Genomic DNA, 21,165 nt, shown 5'->3' on the forward strand with positions numbered 1-21,165 from the left:
TTTGTGTGTTGTGTGCGTTTGTATGTTGGTATGTATGGGTATGTGTGTTGTGTGTGTGTGTTGGTGTGTGTATGTGTGTTGTGTGCGTGTGTATATTGGTATGTGTGTGTGTGTGTGTGTGTGTTTGTGTGTTGTGTGCGTTTGTATGTTGGTATGTATGGGTATGTGTGTTGTGTGTGTATGTGTGTTGTGTGTGTATGTGTGTTGTGTGCGTGTGTATGTTGGTATGTGTGTGTTGGTGTGTGTTTGTGTGTTGTGTGCGTTTGTATGTTGGTATGTATGGGTATGTGTGTTGTGTGTGTGTGTTGGTGTGTGTATGTGTGTTGTGTGCGTGTGTATGTTGGTATGTGTGTGTGTGTGTTGGTGTGTTTTGTGCGTTTGTATATTGATATGTATGGGTATGTGTGTTGTGTGTGTGTGTTGGTGTGTGTATGTGTGTTGTGTGCGTGTGTATGTTGGTATGTGTGTGTGTGTTTGTGTGTTGTGTGCGTTTGTATGTTGGTATGTATGGGTATGTGTGTTGTGTGTGTGTGTTGGTGTGTGTATGTGTGTTGTGTGCGTGTGTATGTTGGTATGTGTGTGTGTGTGTGTTTGTGTGTTGTGTGCGTTTGTATGTTGGTATGTATGGGTATGTGTGTTGTGTGTGTATGTGTGTTGTGTGTGTATGTGTGTTGTGTGCGTGTGTATGTTGGTATGGGTGTGTTGGTGTGTGTTTGTGTGTTGTGTGCGTTTGTATGTTGGTATGTATGGGTATGTGTGTTGTGTGTGTGTGTTGGTGTGTGTATGTGTGTTGTGTGCGTGTGTATGTTGGTATGTGTGTGTGTGTGTGTGTTGGTGTGTTTTGTGCGTTTGTATATTGATATGTATGGGTATGTGTGTTGTGTGTGTGTGTTGGTGTGTGTATGTGTGTTGTGTGCGTGTGTATGTTGGTATGTGTGTGTGTGTGTGTGTGTTTGTGTGTTGTGTGCGTTTGTATGTTGGTATGTATGGGTATGTGTGTTGTGTGTGTATGTGTGTTGTGTGTGTATGTGTGTTGTGTGCGTGTGTATGTTGGTATGTGTGTGTTGGTGTGTGTTTGTGTGTTGTGTGCGTTTGTATGTTGGTATGTATGGGTATGTGTGTTGTGTGTGTGTGTTGGTGTGTGTATGTGTGTTGTGTGCGTGTGTATGTTGGTATGTGTGTGTGTGTGTGTGTTGTGTGCGTTTGTATGTTGGTATGTATGGGTATGTGTGTTGTGTGTGTATGTGTGTTGTGTGTGTTGGTATGTATGGGTATGTGTGTGTGTGTGTGTGTGTGCACACAGGTGTTGATGGACATGTTCCACCAGGATGACGAAGACCCCACTGGCTTCCCTCTGATTGACGAGGAGCCCTCAGCCAATGAGGATCAGAGTTACCTGGAGCTGGTGCGGAGCTTCATGGCGGATGGTCGACAGTACCTGAGACAGCTTAACCTGATAATTAAAGTCTTCAGGGAACCTCTGAGCTCCTGCCCCATGCTCTTCTCCCAGCATGTAGGTATATTCTGAAGGCACCGGCCCATCAGGACCGTGGAGTCACAGCAGTGGGTTTGGTTCTGCAGGAGGTGGATAGTATATTTAGTCGGATCTTGGACATCCATGAGGTGACAATGAAGCTGCTGGGCCTGATTGAAGACGCCGTGGAGATGACAGATGAAGGGAGCCCTCATCCTTTGGTGGGGAGCTGTTTTGAGGATCTGGCTGAGGTTTGGATTCCTGTTTGTTGATTGGTTGAATGTCTGGACAGAGAAGTTAATTACATGACTGTTGTTGACAGGAGCTGGCCTTTGACCCGTACGAAACCTACTCCCAAGATGTTCTGCGTTCTGGCTTCCAAGAACACTTCTTAAGTCAGGTGTCCAAGCCCGGGGCCTCCTTCCACCTGCAGGTAATCCCGCCCCCGACCTCAATGACAATGTACGAAATACTTTGATTCGAGTTGATCTAAAACTTGAAAGAATAAACCTAGTTGCCTGGCAGTCAGTCCCAGGGTTCCACCTCCTGATGAAGCTTTTGTCTGTTTTACAGTCCATCTGTGAGGGTTTTAAGGAGGCGGTTCAGTACGTTCTTCCCCGGCTGCTCCTCACTCCAGTCTATCATTGTCTGCATCTATTCGATATCCTCAAGGTGAGACATGGATCCTCTCCGGTTCCTTACATGACACTCGTCACTCATGTAGAGACTCGCTTAGAAGTCTGTTCTGTGGATCTTCAAACCACAATGAGTTTATGAGAAAGAAAGAACCAAACCAGTTGTATGTAAGACCAGCGTAAAAGACTGTAAGGGATTTTGATGAGATGTCCCTCGCTCTGCAGGAGAAACAATATTTACAGCAGGAAAACATGTAAGATGGCTATGAACCTGTTCCACTCAGTTTTACACCAGTTCTAATCCTGTATACATCCGTTCCACTCCTTTTACATTGGTTCTGCTCCTGTTTTACACTAGTTATAATCCTGTTTTTACATCGGTTCTGATCCAGTTTTACATAGGTTATTATTATGTTTTACACCAGTTCTGCTCCTGTTTATCATCGGTTCTGCTCCTGTTTTACACCAGTTCTAATTTTGTTTCACATCGATTCTGATCCAGTTTTACACCAGTTCTGAGCCTGAACCACGGTTGCTTCCGCATAAGGCGTTAAAAAGTAATAACGCACACTTCAAAGGCCATTAACCCGCTTGTACCATAGTCCTGTATCACTCCGGCGCAGTGATACAAAACATTTAAGCTAGGTGACCGGAACTTCTTTTTTCACCGTGCGGTTATCAGGTTTTAATGCACACCCAGCAGCCAATCAGAATCGAGGATTCACCCGGACCATGGCATAAGTAAATGTATGTAAAAACCAAAAACCAGCTTTATTAACTACTGATATAGAAACCCTTTTAGCTTTTCTTCTTTTTAAAACAAGCAGTTCCAACTGTCCATGACTGTGTGTTTGTGTGTGTGTGTGTGTGTGTGTGTGTGCAGACTGTGTGTGAGATGACTTGTCTGTGCAGTTCTTTACCATCAAATGTGTGATTCTGCTGTGGAGAACCTCTCCGGGTTTCCCGGTTCTACTGCAGACTGAAAACGAGCAGTAGAATAAAGGAGCTCCAGGGTTCTGCTGCTGGTGTTTGAGGGCCGTTCTTAGCCACGGCTCTCTGCTGAACGGCTGTAATCTCTTTTGTCCCAGCTCAAGTTTAATCCTCGAAATGCCTCCAGTCATGTTCTGCAGATTATTTTTGAACAGGTCCGAGGTCCGGGGTTTGGTTCTGATCTGAAACACAGGTGCCTCTTTTGTTGGCCTGGAACTGTTTAGCTTCAAGTTCTAGTTGTTTGTTTTTGTTTTATTGTGGTTGATTCTGTCAATCAGAACTTCAAAAACTGCTTGTTGTGAAGACTGGAGAATACCTGCACAGGTTATTCTCATGGCCCCTCCCCCTATGTGTTTCTATAGCAACTGGAGGAGAAGAGTGAGGATGAGGAGGATAAGGAGTGCCTCAAACAGGCCATCACAGCTCTACTTAACCTGCAAAGCAGCATGGAGAGGATCTGCTCCAGGAACCTGGCTAAGAGAAGACTCAGGTACGCCCAAACACCTACCTGCACAGCTGAAGGGAACCATTTGAAAATCATCCTCTTGTGACTTTTACCAATATTTTTCTTTTGAGAATAGTTGTTGTCATACAGACACCTATAAGGTGTAACACAAAGACATTGTAGTTTCTTATTCAGACATCTGTGATGACGGCCTTTTCCACATCACCTGTCCACTAGTAGACAGGTGATGTGACCCCGACATTACAAGGTGACCTGAACTCCTGACGAAGGTCACACTGGTGGGACCGCCCACAAGCGAGCAGCATGAAAAACCGCCACAGAGGGAAATTCAACATGTGGAAACACAACTCTAAAAACAGTTTTTTTCCCCACACATACATAGACACACACAAATATACACACAGACACACACATATACACACAAAGACACACACATATACACACGCATATACACACACACACACATAGACACATGCATAGACACATAGACACACATATACATAGACACAAATAGACACACATAGACATACACAAATATACACACAGACACACATGCATAGACACACACACACACACATAGACACACATATACATAGACACAAATAGACACATGCATAGACAAACACACACACACACACATAGACACACATATACATAGACACAAATAGACACACATAGACATACACAAATATACACACAGACACACACACACACATGCATAGACACACACACATAGACACACATATACATAGACACAAATAGACACATGCATAGACAAACACACAGACACACACATAGAAACACAGACACACATATACACACATAGACACATGTAACAGGATGATTCGCTGTGGCAACCCCTGATGGGAAACTCTGAAAGAGGATGATGATGATGTATATGTAAATTTCTTGACACCCAAGGTCGCCTTACACATAGAAAACAATAGAATACAATTAAAAGAAAGACACATTTGTTAAAAACAAACAAAACAATAGAATCATAAATGAATTAGGGGGGCTATGCTTGTCTGAAGAGGTGGGTTTTTAGATTTTTAGCGAACTGCGGGAATGAGTTCATGTTTCGCAGACCTGAGGAAAGTGAGTTCCGGAGCTGGGGGGCAGAGAGGCTGAATGCTCTGCCCCCATGGTGACAAGCCGAGCGGTGGGTGAGGAGGCGGACCTAAGGGAGCGGGTGGGAATGGCAACATGGATAAGGTCAGACAGATATGGGGGGGGCGAGATTATGGGGGGCTTTGAAGGTCAAAATAAGGATTTTATAATTAATCCGGATAAGCACTGGTAGCCAGTGAAGCTTCTGTGGGACGGGTGCGATATGCATGGTGGAGGGGGTTTGTGTTCTGATCCGGGCAGCAGAGTTTTGGAGCAGTTGTAGTTTGTGAATAGTTTTGTGAGGGAGTCCAGATAAAAGGGAGTTGCAGTCGTCCAGACGGAAGGTGATGAGACTGTGGACTAGAATGGCCGTGGAGTGAGGACTGAGAGAGGGGCGGAGACGGCGGATGTTTCGGAGGTGGAAATAGGCTGTACGGCTGATGCTATTTATGTGGGCAGTAAAGGAGAGACTGCTGTCAAGGATGACACCCAGACTCTTAACTTGTGGGGAGGGAAGGATGGAGCAGTTCTCATAGGAAATGGAGAAGTTACGGAGTTTAGATAGGTAGAGTTAGAAAGGGATACATAGGTTTGGATGAAATGGTTACAATACATGTCCTTGTGAATAGTGAGCCCAGTTTTCTTGTAGAGTCGTTCTAGTTGACGACCTTTAGCTTCGACTTGTCTGAGGTCAGGAGTAAACTAGGGTGCAGAGACGTTGAATGAGATGGACCTTGTTTTGACTGGGGCGAGAATGTCTAGAAAATTATGGAGGTTATAATTGTAGTGGGAGATCAGTTCCTCAGGACGGGAAGCACTTTCAGGACTGGGCAGGCTATGGATGAGTGAGGAGAAATTTTCCAGGTTAATGTCCGTAATTTTGCGGACATTTAGAAACAGAGAGGTTGACATGAAAAGATGACAGCATATGATCAGAATACGGGAGGGGGTCTGGTTTACAGTCCACAGGTGTAACACCCGAGCAGCAAACAAGGTCCAATACATGACCTTAAATATGGGTGGGAAAGTTAAAATATTGATTGAGACCGAAGCTGTCCAGACAGGAAACAGTCTTTGGTGAGGAGTTGGTGTCATTGTCCATGTGAATATTAAAATCCCCTAAAATTATTATTCTGGGTGAAAGAGTAGAAAGGTGAGTTAAAAGATCAGAAAAGTCAGTAATAAAATTTTTGACTGATTTTGGGGGTCTGTAAAATGCAGCAACAATAGTTGGAACAGGGCCAGAGAGTTGACATACACAGCAGGGACAGTCACAGGCGTTGTCCTCCAACTCTCGCGATAGATCATGGCGAGCCCCCCCTCCACGGCCGGAGGGGGGGCACCTCGCAGGGGTGGCATCATTCAGTGAAGTGAAGTAATTTGGCTGCTGCCATGTCTCTGTTAGGCACATAAAATCCAACTTGTGGTCGAGGAGGAGATCTTGGATGAGATGACCCTTTCTCGTGAGAGAGCGGATATTCAGAAGTCAAAAGTTGGCTGAGAGTTTGGCAGCCGCATCGTTAGGTGGCCGTGGTAGACGGGCCAGAAAGTTGTGATTAGCGCGACGACCAAAGATTCTCGGCGGACGGCGACTGGCGGACCAAAATGACTTGATGGAGTTGGAGTTGGAGTTCTCATCATGGATGATCTGACGCGAGCCGCGGTGAATGTATCTCTGAAAGGGCTGGTATAGGATGTCTGGGTGCTGGAGCAGCGCTAGTGGTGGAGGTGAATCAAGTGGAGAAGAGCGAAGATTGGCAAAGTCAGCAACAGAGTACTGGAGCAGGGCTGTCAGTGGATGCTTGAGAAATGACAGGATGATCCAGGCGACTAGAATCCAAACACAGTTGATCCACATTGTAGCAGCCTTGGGAGTAAGCAGCAGGTAAGCTAGCTCACACACTGCGTGAATGGTGATCAGAGCTCAAACGTTAACGTACACTGATCCAAACTGCAGAAAATTGCGAGAAGGTGATAAGTGAGGAAAATGCACATTAACAGCAAAAGACATAGTCCACATGCCCATGTAGAGCCTTAAAGTGGCATAAATAGAGTCCAGGGAGCAGCAGCAGCCAAAACGCGCTAGCGTTCACTCCAACTGGAAGTCAAAATTCTGACACAGACACACACACACATAGATACATACACATAGACACACACATATAAACACATGGACACACTCACACATAGACACACACATAGACACACCCACAGACAAACTTATAGACACACACACATAGACAGCAGTTTAGCTCAGGCGGTAGAGCAGGTCGTCCAACAACCGTAGGGTTGGCGGATCGATTCTCTTTCTCCCCAGCCAGATAGACACACATAGACACAGACACATAATACACACACATACACACTGACAGACAGACTCACACACACGCACACATAGACACACACAGCCTGAGTAGGGCTCCTCCCATCCTCTGTTTCCCCTCGGACCAAAATAACCGGGGGAGTGTTTGCGTTTGGGCGGAGTTTGGTGGTGCTCATTGTTCTCTCGTAGAGGACCTCAGAGAGGAGAGCTGCTGAAGGCTGAGAAGAGGAAGATGAGGAGGACATGAGGACGTAGGTGTCTCAGATCTTGTGTGTGCGTTGGTTTGGGGGGTGGGGTGGTGATAAATGCTGCTGTAACCCCGCCCCTTATTTTGCTGTTGTAACTGAGAACACAGCAGGATTAGGGTGGCTGGTGGAGAAAGTTCTGCTTCTGGATGTGGATTACATTTATGCAGAAGAAATAGGAAAACCAAAGAAAAGTAGAAGAACCAGAAGAACTGGTGGAAACCAAAGGAACCAAAAAAGAAAAAAATCCAAGAGACCCAGCCAGAACCACACAGCTATGTTCTTAATGAGTGCCGGGCACCTGACCATTCGAAGGTCTTTCTGCGTCACTCACATGACCGTTTGGATCTGAACTGACTGATCTTAACCCAACAACGGACCGAGTCGTAAAGAAAGGATGTACATAAACGGGCGGCTGTGGTTTTCCAGGATCAACAGGACGTGGGCTCGGGTTCACAGTCTATTAGGGAAACTGGTTTAAAGGTTGCTGTAAGTATTATGTTAATCTGTTACCATGAGTGTTTGCTGCTGTAGACCATGGCCAAGTGGATTTGATGGTTCTGTGGCCATCTTTCATGTTTTATATGATGCCACTCATTGGTCAAAGATCAGATCTAGTCTGAGTACAGGACCCTCTGCAGCTCACCTTCTGTCTGAAAGCCCAGCCAGCTTTTGGTTGGTCAGATGATCTCCTGTTTGTGTAGCGAAGGGTAAATTGTGGTAAAAAAGATTGGACATAGAGCGAAAGACGGGAAAAACGTCTAGAAACAATTAGAATTTTTTTTTATAAAGTGCTGTTCCTGCCAGGGTCTTCTAAGGTGCTACACAAACATCCAGTTCAGTGATTGTTCAAATCCCAAATTTTGACACTATTAAAATCAAAACGCAGAAAAGTTCTTCAATTACTGGCGAAATCTGTCAAATAAATACACGTTAGTGAATAGTTGGGGATGACACAGCTCAGAGAAAACACAAAAGACCTCCTCACCCCCCACCCCCCAGCAGTCTGAGCCTATGAAGGATCGCCAACAGCATGTCACTTAGGATCTATTCAGTCTAGAGAAATCATTTGGTCCGGATCCAGACCTGAACCTTGTGTTCGGTCTGTATTCAGACTGCTGTCATGCTGACTTTTTTGTTTCGAACCAAAGCTTGTAAATGTAGAAATCATGTGACTAAAGATCTCTTCAGCCATTGGCTTTCTCTTTCAATGAGAGAAAGAATAATGAAAGTCCCGTGCTTTGCAGTCCTTGTTCTTTTCACTGATTCATTAAAACTTTAAATGTCGTGGACCGATTCTGAACGTCTGTATCAATGTCAGGTCCAGTCCTTTTTTACTTTAGTCGGGCTGCAGGGCGGTTACTGAAGAGACGACGGCTATGAAGGTTAGCCGTGGATGAAGACATATAGATTGTCAGGAAAACAGAGAGAAGTGATATGGATCATGTTAAAATTGTTTTAATGAGTTGCTGTGTCTCATGGTTGTGGTGTTATTAGAATTCTGTTAAAGAACTACAAGGAAGCTGTTAGGATGATGTCACAGCGCCTACTGGGCGCGTGCCGCGTAACAGAAAAGCGTGTAAGAAGCGTTTTTAGCTGGGTTAAATAAACGTTCTAACAAATAAACAGTTCTTTCTGTTTGATAACACGACAATCGTTGCTTTACATTTGCGGCTCCTTCATTCCTGCTCTGTTTAAGTCAGTGACGGTGGTCGTTTGGTCCAGTTGTTCCGCTCCATGGACGGATTGTATACAGACTGAGGAATCTCAGAGCGAACCGAAGATCAGTCCAATTGGAAACAAACCAAGACCATCTCCAAAGATGGGTCAGAGAGCGGTTCTGGCCCCGGACCAGGGTCCGCTTGGCTGTTTTCAGACTGTAATTTTGTTCCTGGTTATCAGGGAAACGATTTCTGGTTCACATTAAGAACCAAATGTGTCTGGTCTGAATAAAGCTTACGATACAGAACCAGAAAAAACCTATTTGGTCTAAGTATAACTGTCTTCCACCAGATCATTGGAGTGAGTGGTGTGTTGGTGTGTACCTCTCTGCAGTAAATGGTGCTTTTTACCTCCAAGGTATTATTCTATCATTCATCCCTCCAAAATCTACAATAACTCCCAGCAGCCATTGTTGATGTGGGGGTAGAGCCAGGTCACATGACTCTCTGGTGCTAACTCCTTTGTAATCCGGAGAATAAGACAAATATGAACAGGAAGCACCTGACCTGGTCTTTACGTCATTTCCTTTTTCTAAGGTTTGTTTATTCACATGTGCAAATGTAAATGAACAGATTGAATTCCACCAAGAAAGACCAGGAGGGGGGACAACATCCTGTTGCAGGGGGGGGGGGGGGTATTAACTCCCAGTGAGCTGAGTTTCTGCACCAACCCATTCTAGAAGTGGACGTGATGGAAAAATGACCTTGTGTCCTGAGAGGATGACTGTTTTTGCTGCCTTGACCTCAATTGAGTTTTTCTAGTCTGTCTGAGAGCTTTTTTCATCACCACTCATAAGGCCTGGAGCGCTGTGGATGAGGGCTGGCCTTTGATGTTTTTGAAAGAATTTTGAAGCAACCAGCCAACACCTGCAGCTCGGCGTGTCTCCAGCTCTGATATTGCTGCAATTTTTGTTGCACTGCTAATGTAAGATTGAGGGTGTGAGTGGCTGTGAGCTAGTGGGAGAGAGAGAGAGGTGAGGGGATGGGGTGTGGGGTTGATCCATGCCAACGGTCCCGCCCACAACCTAAGAGAATTTCTAATGAACTCTTGCCGCTCTGCAGGAACTACGTCCTACAAAACCACACAGGTTTCTAGATTTTGGCTAAAAACTGCATCATTAGGATCCAAAGACCACAGTGACTACTTTGAAAACAGATCAGAAGATAATGGGAGTGGGACTGTAAACCGAAAGAACCAGAGCCATTTTTCCTTAAATTGTAAATGATGGGGGACCACAGGACACTTTTCTGATGTTTTTCTCTCACACTGATGTCACCATGGGTTCTTATGGGTTAACTTGTGACTTTGAGAAGATTCTTGAACCCAGAAACAGCAGAAATTGTAGCCAAGGGGGTTTGGATTCTTTTAAGACTGAGGTTCAATGCTCTCCAACATTTGTTTAAAGGGAGTGAGCCATTGGTTTGAATGGAATTCTCAGCTCCTTGTCATAGAAATGGGATTTCTGTTCAAAAGATTCTCCCCAAACTCCAAGCACAGCTGCTTTGGTTTGGTCTCATCTCCACTGAGGCAATTAAAATGAAAACAGTTCTAGTTGTTTTGCATTGAGATCCCCATCTATTACTGGGACGTTCCTGGGGGTTAGGGTTTTGCCCGGGGCCTCCTTTGAAATCAATTCATCACAACAGTCGTCTCGATGGGCTTCGTATCGGTAATTGAAAAAGGTAAACATAAAATCAAAAGGATCATGAATACATAGAATTCAATAGGAAAATACTAAATTGAACTTACAAACTGACTAAGCTATACTGGCATCCCTGACCTTAGACCCCCCCTTCTATGTGAGGAAAAACTCCTAAAAAAAATGGATTCCAGAAAAAATGAAGAAACCTCAGGGGTGTCCACATGAAGGAGGGATCCTCCCCCAGGACAGACAGGCGATTTACCAGAACTCTTAGAGAAGAATTAACTTATCTAAATCTACAACTACATGTATAAAGTCCAGCAGACGAGCTTCATCCAGCCGTGGTTATCGGGACAGTCAAAGGCGCGAGTCGAACCGGAGACAGGAACCACAGCCAGGTGTAGGAGCAGGAGCAGAGACGAGGTACTCGGTCAGGTACAGGAGCACGGATGAGCCAACTGGAGTCTGGAAGCACTCCCACTCCCCAGGAGGGGAGAGGGAAAGAGGGACAATACATGAATCACTGCACCAAACAGAGGCATGGAGAACTAAATGATGAATAATGATCAAGAATAGAGGAGAGGAAGGGTAGAAGTAGAAGAGAAAAGAGGACAGAACCCCAGAGCACCATAGTTACCCCAGCTTCAACTTCTAGCAGCTACTAACAACAAATAGTTATGTTATTAGGTTTAATTTCAACACATTAACATTAAGTTAAATAATCTCTGAATACTAACTAGTCTGACAATAAGCCTGTCCAAAGAGGAATGTTTTCAGTCTAACTTTGAATGTAGAAACTGAGTCGGCCTCTCTTCCATGAGCTGGGAGTTTATTCCATAAGACAGGGGCTTGGTGGCTAAACGCTCTACCTCCAACCGTACTTTTACTAATTCTAGGAACCACAAGCAGTCCTGCATTTAGTGAGTGAAGTGTTCTGATTGGATGGTAAGGGACTATGAGGTCCTTAATATAGGACGGGGCCATTCCATGTAAGGCCTTATAGGTTAACAGGAGGATCTTGAACTTGATTCTGGAATCAACTGGGATCCAGTGAAGTGAAACCAACACAGGAGTGATGTGATCTCTTCTGCTAGTTCCTGCTAACAATCTAGCTGCTGCGTTCTGAACAAGCTGGAGACTTCTTAAGGAACTCTTAGGACACGCTGCTAACAAGGAGTTACAGTAATCCAGTCTAGACGTAACAAATGCATGGATGAGTTTTTCAGCATCACTCTTAGAAAGTAGATTTCTGATCTTAGCAATATTCCGCAGGTGAAAAAAGGCAGTTCTACACGCCTGAGATATGTGAGCCTTAAATGATAAATCCTGGTCAAATAAAACCCCAAGGTTTCTAACTGTGGAATTGGGGGCTATACTTACACCATCCAGGGAGACTATCTGAGCAGACAGAGTATCTCTGAGGTTTTTAGGATCTAGTATAATGACCTCAGTTTTTTCTGGGTTCAAGAGGAGGTAATTAATTGTCATCCAGGTCTTGATCTCACTGATGCAGGCGTTCAGTTTCTCTATCTGGTCATTCTGGTCAGGTTTCATGGATAAATACAACTGCGTATCGTCGGCATAACAATGAAAATTAATGCTGTGTTTCCTGATTATGTTTCCTAGGGGTAGCATATAAAGCGTAAACAGGATCGGTCCCAAGACTGAGCCCTGTGGGACTCCATAGTTGACTTGAGTGCACTGAGAGGAATGGCCATTTACATTAACGAACTGATACCTATCGGACAGATAGGATTCAAACCACTGGAGAGCAGATCCTCTGATCCCTATGTCCTGCTCTAATCTATGAAGTAAAATACTGTGGTTGATAGTGTCAAAGGCTGCACTGAGGTCCAACAGGACCAGAATAGAAAGTAGTCCCTTTTCTGAGGCCAATAACAAGTCATTAGAGACTCTAACTAGTGCAGTTTCCGTACTGTGGTGAGGTCTAAACCCCGACTGAAAGTGTTCAAAGTGGCTGTTGTCCTGTAGGTGGCAGTAAAGCTGCTTAACTACAACTCTTTCTAGGATTTTAGAAATAAAGGGCAGGTTTGATATCGGTCTATAGTTGGCCAAGATGCTAGGATCCAAACTGGGCTTTTTCAGAAGAGGTTTAACAACTGCATATTTAAAAGACTGTGGCACGTAACCCGTTTCCAGAGAGGTATTTATCATTGTTAATATGGGATCATTAATTAGGGGAAAAGTTTCTTTAAAAAGTCTAGTGGGAATTGGGTCTAACAGACACGTTGAGGATTTGGAGGACGTAATAATTGATGTTATTTCCACTTGATCCACAGCAGTGAAGCAGTCTAATGTTACAAAGGTTTCTATGGATGCCTCCATTTCTACCGCTTCAGCCTGTTCTGGGCTGATAGTAGGAATAACTTGATTTAACTTATGTCTAATATTTGAGATTTTACTATCAAAAAATGTAAGAAAATCATCAGAGCTGAGAGAAACAGGAACATGTGGTTCTACTGAGCTCTGACTGCGAGTTAATCTAGCAATAGTGCTAAAAAGAAATCTTGGGTTGTTTCCATTCTCTGATATTAAGGTTGAATAGTACTGGCTTCTAGCTCTACGCAGAGCTTTTTTAATAATTTAATAGGCTATGTTTCCAGGTATTCAGAGACTGCTCTGAACCGGAGCGGCGCCATTCTCTTTCCAACTTACGGGTTTCTTGTTTAAGAGAACGAGTTTCAGCGTTAAACCACGGTGCTACTCGGTTTTGTCTGACGAACTTAGGTTTCAAGGGGGCAACAACATGGAGTGCACTCCTGAGGGCTTGTAAGGCATCATTAACAAAGTGGTCATTTATACTAGGACTGATACTATGGGAGCTGGACTCAGAGTATTTTCTCAGAATATCACTAAGTACTGGCTGAACTGTGTGTTTAAACTCAGACACAGAACGGTCAGTTAAGGTTCTTCTAAGCTGTTTCTTATTCACTGGGACAGAAGGATGTTCCAGTGTAAACTGGAAGGTAATCATAAAGTGATCGGAAATGATGGGGTTAAGACAGGGGTGGGCAATTCCAGGCCTCGAGGGCCGGTGTGTCTGCATGATTTCCAGATACTCTTCCCCTACTCATGGCTGACTACCTGGTTCAGGTGTGTCCAGCCAATCAGAACATGCCAGAGCAGGGTATGCTGGAAAACATGCAGGACTGCGGCCCTCAGTGCCCACCTCTGGGTTAAGAGGAAGGACACTCAGCTGGCTGATCTCTATACCATGGGTTAGAACAAGATCCAGGGTGTGCTTATGACAGTGAGTGGGTTCATTCACACTTTGGGTGAAACCAACATCATCTAATAAAGCTGCAAAAGCCTTTCCTAGACAGTCACTGGGGTCATCAACATGAATATTAAAATCCCCTAATATTATAGTTTGATCAGAATCTAAGACAATAGTCGATAGGAAGTCGGAAAACTCAGTTAAAAATTCTGAATATGGGACGGGGGGGCGATAAATAATTATGAGTAAAACAGGTTTTGGAGTTTTCCTGTTTGGGTGACTTAAAGACAATATGATGCTTTCAAATGAATTATAAGCATTTTTAACTTTAGGGCTGAGAAGTAAGCTAGACTGTGATATTACTGCCAAACCCCCTCCTTTACCTGAAATCCTGGATTTCTGATAGTTAGCATAAGTGGGGGGGGTTGCTTCATTCAATCTAACATAGTCATCCTGATGGAGCCAAGTTTCTGTTAAGGCTAAAAGACTGAGGTTGTTATCAATGATTAACTCGTTGACTAAGAGGGACTTGGAGGAAATGGATGGAATGTTTAATAAACCGCAATTAATTACATCTTAATTCTGCTTGTGAGAACTGCTGTCTGTCACTTTGAGGTTTCTATGATGCGCTCCTTTCTTTTGTCTTTCAGCACATAAGCTAAAGCTAGGACCTGCTTGACTTTCCCTGCATGGGTTTTGCACCGGCACTAACCCTAAGGGAGGCTCAGAGGAGCGTTTTCCCCTGCTGCTCTGCGCCCGGGTCTCGTCTCTGGATTGTCAGGTTAACAGACTAAGGCTAGCAGAAATGTTTCTAGAAAGAAGAGCGGCACCGTCCCGGGTGGGATGGACGCCGTCTCTCCGCATGAGACCGGGCTTCCCCCAAAACGCGCTCCAGTTATCCACAAAACCAACGCCGTTTTCTGGGCACCATCTAGAAAGCCAGCGGTTAAATGATGAAAAGCGGCTGTACATTTCATCACTGACTAAGTTCGGCAGGGGACCAGAGAAAATTACAGTGTCGGACATCGTCTTAGCCAGTTTACACACCGAAGCTACGTTTAACTTAACCACCTCTGATTGTCTCCGTCGGGCATCATTACCGCCTGCGTGAATCACGACTCGACGGAACCTGGACTTACTCTGAGCTAACATCCTACGGTTCCCCTCGATGTCACCAACTCTGGCCCCCGGATAACACCTGACTGTAGCCGCTGGGAGCTCCACGTTTCTAACTTCAGAAGAGCCGAAAACCAGAGTTGGGGGTTCAGCGGGTGTGTCACTGAGGGGGGAGAACCTATTACTAATGTGGAGTCTCGGGTGTTGTAAGTTTTAGCGTTTAGCACTATGTTTCCTCCCAACCGGTGCAAACCCCTGTGTGTCTCCCGGCTGCTGGGAAAGCGCTGGGGTGCTAACTAAGTTAGCCCTGGCTAGATGTAAGATCTTAAGCCCGAGTCATAAAGGTCGGGTCGGGCACTAAATGACAATCATTACGTTTGGGTCGGTTCGGGCCGGGCTTCTCTCACGCTGACTTTTTAATAAATATATTGTAATGGCTGCAAAGAAGCTCCTTAGGCGGGCGGTTGTCAAACAGCTCTTTATTAATCCTGTATGTCAGAACGGTCACTGCACGAACCGAAAGGCACAGCCAGCTTCTTCTTACTCAGAGGGAGAACGTTCACCGAACACGCACACACACACACACACACACACACACACACACACAGGTAGACCCCGCCCCCCAGTCACCAGCCCACCGTTGATTGACATACACTGTGGTCCAGCAACTGGCAGAAAAAGGGGGAGCTGGCCACCCGCAGCTCTGCGCACGTGTCGTAGAACTGCACGATATGAGGAAAACTCGCGATATGCGATATTAGAGATTAATATTGCGATAATGGTATAATTTGCGGTATATAAACAAATAACAAAATAACCAAAAACATCATTACCATTTCATTGTAACAGTTTAAAAATTATACTCTAAATGACCTTTGTCGACATAGGAGACAAACATCTAACATAATAGGCCTCCATCTGATTGGTCAACAACGTGAAGGGCTCCATCTGATTGGTCAAATGCATAAAGGGATTTATTTCATTTGTTAAATGCTTCAAGCTGCCATAAGGTTGTATTAACACATTTAAGGTGTACGATTTATTGCGATTTTCGCTACTTTTTGCGATATGCATATTGCAGAGCTGGATATTGCGATAACGATACATTTGGGGTATATTGTGCAGGCCTAACGTGTCGTGAATGTAATCTTCCCTCCGCAAGCCCGTATCTATTTTGTTTATTTTGTTTATTTCTCCGCGTAATGAAGCGAGTGCGCATCAAGATGTCTCTTTCACTCTCTTTGTCTGGCCTCTTATTCTGTCTTCCAGCGTTATTTCGTTGTGCAAATGCATTTATCATGTAGGGAGGATCCTATGCGCAGCGCTTCCGGCGGAACTCTATGCCACAACAGCGAGCTTGACTACGCACGCGGCTGCAGTGACCACTTTGTTTATGTCGATTTTTTTACCTTTAGGAAATCTGGGTTTTTTTTTCCTGCCAAAAATACTATGGGATAAATTGAAATTTCGGTTTGCTTCGGGCTCGGGCCTGCAAATCAAGTTAATTGGTCGGGTTCGGCCGGGGTTTGCTTTAATGCCCGTGGGCCTGTGTCGGGTCGGGCTGGATTTTTTAGGCCCGTTCTTAACTCTAGCCCTGGCTAGCCGGCTAAGCTTCCACTGTGCGGAGCCGCACTCCTAACTGATCCAGCTTGGCCTCCAAGTCTAACACAAGAATACACTCAACACATGTACCACAATCTACACTAAAGGAGGCAGGCTAGCGGTGTTTAGCTAAAGAGAAGCAGTTTCATTAGCAAACTGAGAAAAAGTGGACAGCAAGCGGTTAACATTAGTGTATTCGCTGCTAAACGGTACTAGATTTTAATATTAAACCAAATAACAATTAAAGTAAGCAATAGTAGTCAGGCTAATGCCAAACAAGAAAGCAACAGTCAAACACGATCAGCACTAGATAACGCTCATCCGGAAATGACGTCACAGGAACAGCTGGCTTTTGTGTTGGCTCTTTTCCTTCTGCCCTGTGCAGCACTGATTCTGATCTAATCACTGATACTGCTTGATTTCTGCCTCCTGATGCCACCCTCTGGGGTATAAGGGTATTACGTTACTCTGTCACTCACGTTATTACAGCTCCGACATTTACCAATGGCCTGATATTTACAAATGGTTAAGTTGTTAAAGACTAAATAAGAAAAATACAACTACAAGTGAAAAGAAATATACTTTCCCACAGTACACTGATGATGTAGTAGTGAACATGTTCTGTGGTTGAAATGACTGTTAGAAGACTTTTCTGAGAAGTACTAGATAAGTACTAGAGGAGTACTAGATAAGTCATCTGACAGTCATAACACAAGTACTAGATTGGACATTTGCATTTACCACACAACGACCTACCGATCATTGGCCTTATGTCCCACCTGTAAAAACGTCTGCACACAAATAACAGGTTGGATAAAAAGTCAGTTATTCTAAAGAACAGAAAAGTGTCAAATGTCTACGAAAACATCTGAAAGCTTAACTGCTCTGAGTAGATTTTGGATCAGAATCTCTGTTTTTATGTTGTACAAAGTGGATGCAGAAAATATACACCCGGTGTCAGAAGATTCCTGACCCCCTATTGTTTTAGCACCATCTGTCCATCACTAGAGGCCTTCAGCTCTGATCTGTTTGCTGAACACGTTAAAAAAACATTCAGAGCTGTCAGTTATCTGCTACGCTGCTCAAAGATCTGCTTTAAAATGAAATGATGGCCACACAGGGACAAACAGGAGCTGTTCAAGGATGAGATTCAAGCTCTGAGCTATCAAAGGTCTGCAGGTGCGACTGACTCCTACCTCTTCTTTGCTGCTTGCAGTGAGTCGGCGTGTCGCCTCTACAGCCACCAGATGAAGGGGAAGCACCTGGCCATCAAGAAGATGAACGAGATTCAGAAGAACATCGATGGCTGGGAGGGGAAGGACATCGGACAGAGCTGCAACGAGTTCATTATGGAGGGCACGCTGACGCGGGTGGGCGCAAAACACGAGCGCCACATTTTTTTGTTCGATGGCCTCATGGTCTGCTGCAAGTCCAACCACGGCCCACCGCGGCTGCCTGGCACCAGCTCGGCCGCAGAGTACCGTCTCAAAGAAAAGTTCTTCATGCGGAAAATCCAAATCAACGACAAGGACGACAAGGAGGGAGAGTACAGGCATGCCTTCGAGATTATCCTGAAAGACGGGAACAGCGTGGTGTTTGCAGCCAAGTCCGCAGAAGAAAAGAACAGCTGGATGGCAGCGCTGGTCTCGCTGCAGTACCGCAGCACCCTGGAGCGCATGCTGGACACGGCCATGATGCAGGAGGAGAAGCAGGAGCAAATGAGGCTGCCGGGAGCCGAGGAGTACCGCTTTGCTGAGCCAGACTCCGAGGAAAACGTGGTGTTTGAGGAAAATGTCCAGTCAAGGTCTGGAATTCCCATCATCAAGGCGGGAACGGTCCTGAAATTGATCGAAAGGCTGACTTTCCACATGTACGCAGGTGAGCTGTGAAGTCATGCAGATCACACAGGTGAGACGAGGTCTGACAGGTCAGACCGGAGTCAGGCAGATATGGCGTGAGGTGATATAAGTGTTCAGGTAGAGTTGTGAAGTCAGGCAGGTGAAACCTGGGGAATCTAACCCCAACCCTTTATTAGGGCTCAGCTCACAGGTTTCCTGTTTTTTCAGATCCAAACTTTGTACGGACCTTTCTGACCACTTACAGATCGTTCTGTAAGCCTCAAGAGCTTCTAGACCTGCTCATTGAAAGGTGAGCTCACCTGTCAAGTCATTGGAACTGGGCAGCACACCTGTACTCTTGTTTTTGCATTATTCAGAGTGAAAACTGAAATGAGTCTGTTCACAGCTAAAACCTCAACAGAACCTGTACAAGAAACCTGGCTGAGGTTCTGGTCTGTTTCAGGTTTGAGATCCCAGAGCCAAGGCCGGCTGAGGCAGATCCGACAGAAGGAGGGGATCAGCTGCTCAGCGCCGAACTCAAACGCTTCCGGAAAGAGTTTGTTCAGCCGGTCCAACTCAGGTACACTGAGACAGAATCGAAGGACCCGTCTGTGGGATACGGGATAGACGTACCAGACTCACTGGATCCAGACGTTGTTCAGACAACCGGTCATGGAAACCAGCAGTCTAAGTAGGAAGGTGAACTGTGGTCTGCAATGAAGGACAGATGACCCACCAGCTAGGTGTTTGCTGCTGTGGGAGGAGCTGGCCAGGACCTTCAACAACGAGCAGGGGGCGGAGTTTAGTGATTTAATAGAAACTTTCTATTCAGAGCCTGCAGTAATAAGCAGGTAGACCGGGTCAACAGTTCATATTTAGTCAAAAGGTTCCCGAGCGGGACTTGGAAGGACTTTTTAAATGTCTGTCAAAAGCGGCCTCATTGGGTCGCTGCCATGGAGCAAAAGCCACCTTGACATCCGTCTTCTGCCCTCATCCAACCAGCCGACCTCCAGCTGAACCTGGAGGATGGGTCTTCTGCACACATCTCCTCTTCTTCTGCTGCTTCAGAACATTTTAAAGAAATCCTACAGACTTGTGTTTGATGTGTGACTCCTCCCCCTGCAGAGTGCTGAATGTTTGTCGACACTGGGTGGAGCATCACTTCTACGACTTTGAGAGAGACATTCATCTGCTGGGTCAGTTGGAGGACTTTATAGCTTCTGTTAGAGGTGAGCACCTGCTTCAATCACCTGCTTGAGCTGTCAGGTTGAGGTCCAGTCCAGACCGCAGAGGTCCGGCTGATGTTTGTGGCTCACAGCAGATGGGCTGAAGGTCTCAGTTGAGTCTAAAGTCTCGGAGGCTCAGGTAGGTTAACCGCGTCATGTGTTACAGGTAAAGCAATGAGAAAGTGGGTGGAATCCATCACAAAGATCATTCAGAGGAAGAAGCAGGTTCAGGTTAGCCTGCCGAGCCATAGCATCACCTTCCAGAACTCTCCTCCTCCTATTGAATGGCACATCTGTAAGCCGGGAAACTCAGAGCACTTTGACCTCATGACTCTGCATCCCATCGAGATCGCTCGCCAACTTACACTGTTGGAGTCTGACTTCTACAGGTAAGGCCAGGCCCACACACATCCACAGCTGATCGGGCGGCGTCCGACACAACTCTGATCCCCCGCGCAGGGCTGTGCAGCCTTCAGAGCTGGTCGGCAGTGTGTGGACCAAGGAGGACAAAGAGATTCACTCTCCCAACCTGCTGAGGATGATCCGTCACACCACAAACCTCACCCTGTGGCTGGAAAAGTAAGATGTCCAAGCGGCCGCCACGAGCTGTGACCTGTTTGCTTTGTTGCGCTGAGGCCGTTGCTCTCCACAGATGTATCGTGGAGGCAGAGAATCTGGAGGAGCGGGTCGCTGTCGTCTCTCGGATCATCGAGATCCTGCAGGTTTTTCAGGAGCTCAACAACTTCAATGGTGTTCTGGAAGTCGTCAGTGCCATGAACTCCTCCCCTGTGTACAGACTGGACCACACCTTTGAGGTAGGCAAGCGTAGAAAAGGCTCCTCTGCATCAGGACCGGTCTTTGGTTCTGGTTGGTAAGAGTAACAAGTTTAGATAAAGCAGAAGCCATTGCTTTTTATTGCAGTTGAAAGTTGAGGAGTTTTTAGTGCCTTTAGGCAAGGTCCCTGAGCCTCTGTGATGGGTTAGGGGTACAATACAACCCTCGTTTTCATGTACAACTTAAAACACCAGATAAATGCAGGTCAAGCTGTGTCACGCTGTCAACACGGATGTCTATTATGATAGTTAGGGTGGTGTTTAGACCATCGGCTCACAATAGGGTGGTGTTGTTCTCTCTGGGCGTCTCACACCTTTCTGCAGGTTCTCCAACAGTCCAAACATTACTCATTTACACATTTACACATTTTGCTCTTTCCAAACGGTCTCTTAGAACCAACCTGTGGTCACAGTTGAACAACCACACACCTGTCACCTGACTTAGCGCTTTGCAAGCCGGGTGGACTCCTGCAACCAGAACCAAGCAGGTGTAGATTAAGGAAGACAAACTCTCTTTTAAAAGGAAAAATTCTGCAAAATGATTTGTAGTCATCAAATACATGATTTAAAAATATATATTTGTCATCTTTCAGTTGCTCCTTTTAGGTTTTACCACAGCGAATCATCTTCTTCCATGGAACCTTCTCCTCATGTCTTTCATCCACGAACCTCTGCTTTCCTGGTAGCTCCAACCTCAGCATCCTT

General features: G+C 45.5%; 1 protein-coding gene across 7 annotated transcripts in view; it reads left to right on the forward strand.

The window, feature by feature from the left end:
- Positions 1-21,165, forward strand: part of sos1 (son of sevenless homolog 1 (Drosophila)) — a 28,164-nt gene that overhangs the window by 3,580 nt on the left and 3,419 nt on the right. For 4 of the 7 annotated variants that reach the window (XM_023953478.2, XM_078949342.1, XM_023953482.2 and 1 more), the window contains exons 5-16: positions 1,304-1,513; positions 1,582-1,725; positions 1,797-1,907; positions 2,048-2,146; positions 3,462-3,589; positions 17,780-18,441; positions 18,630-18,711; positions 18,865-18,981; positions 19,527-19,630; positions 19,794-20,016; positions 20,087-20,206; positions 20,280-20,442. In XM_023953478.2, coding sequence (XP_023809246.1) covers positions 1,304-1,513; positions 1,582-1,725; positions 1,797-1,907; positions 2,048-2,146; positions 3,462-3,589; positions 17,780-18,441; positions 18,630-18,711; positions 18,865-18,981; positions 19,527-19,630; positions 19,794-20,016; positions 20,087-20,206; positions 20,280-20,442 — 2,163 coding nt within the window. The remainder of the gene's footprint in view (positions 1-1,303; positions 1,514-1,581; positions 1,726-1,796; positions 1,908-2,047; positions 2,147-3,461; positions 3,590-17,779; positions 18,442-18,629; positions 18,712-18,864; positions 18,982-19,526; positions 19,631-19,793; positions 20,017-20,086; positions 20,207-20,279; positions 20,443-21,165) is intronic. The other 3 variants (XM_023953480.2, XM_078949355.1, XM_078949361.1) reach the window with 1 other exon arrangement.

Source organism: Oryzias latipes, chromosome 1 (assembly GCF_053564925.1).
Source record: "Oryzias latipes strain Hd-rR chromosome 1, Olatipes_Hd-rR_3.1".
NCBI lineage: Eukaryota > Metazoa > Chordata > Actinopteri > Beloniformes > Adrianichthyidae > Oryzias > Oryzias latipes.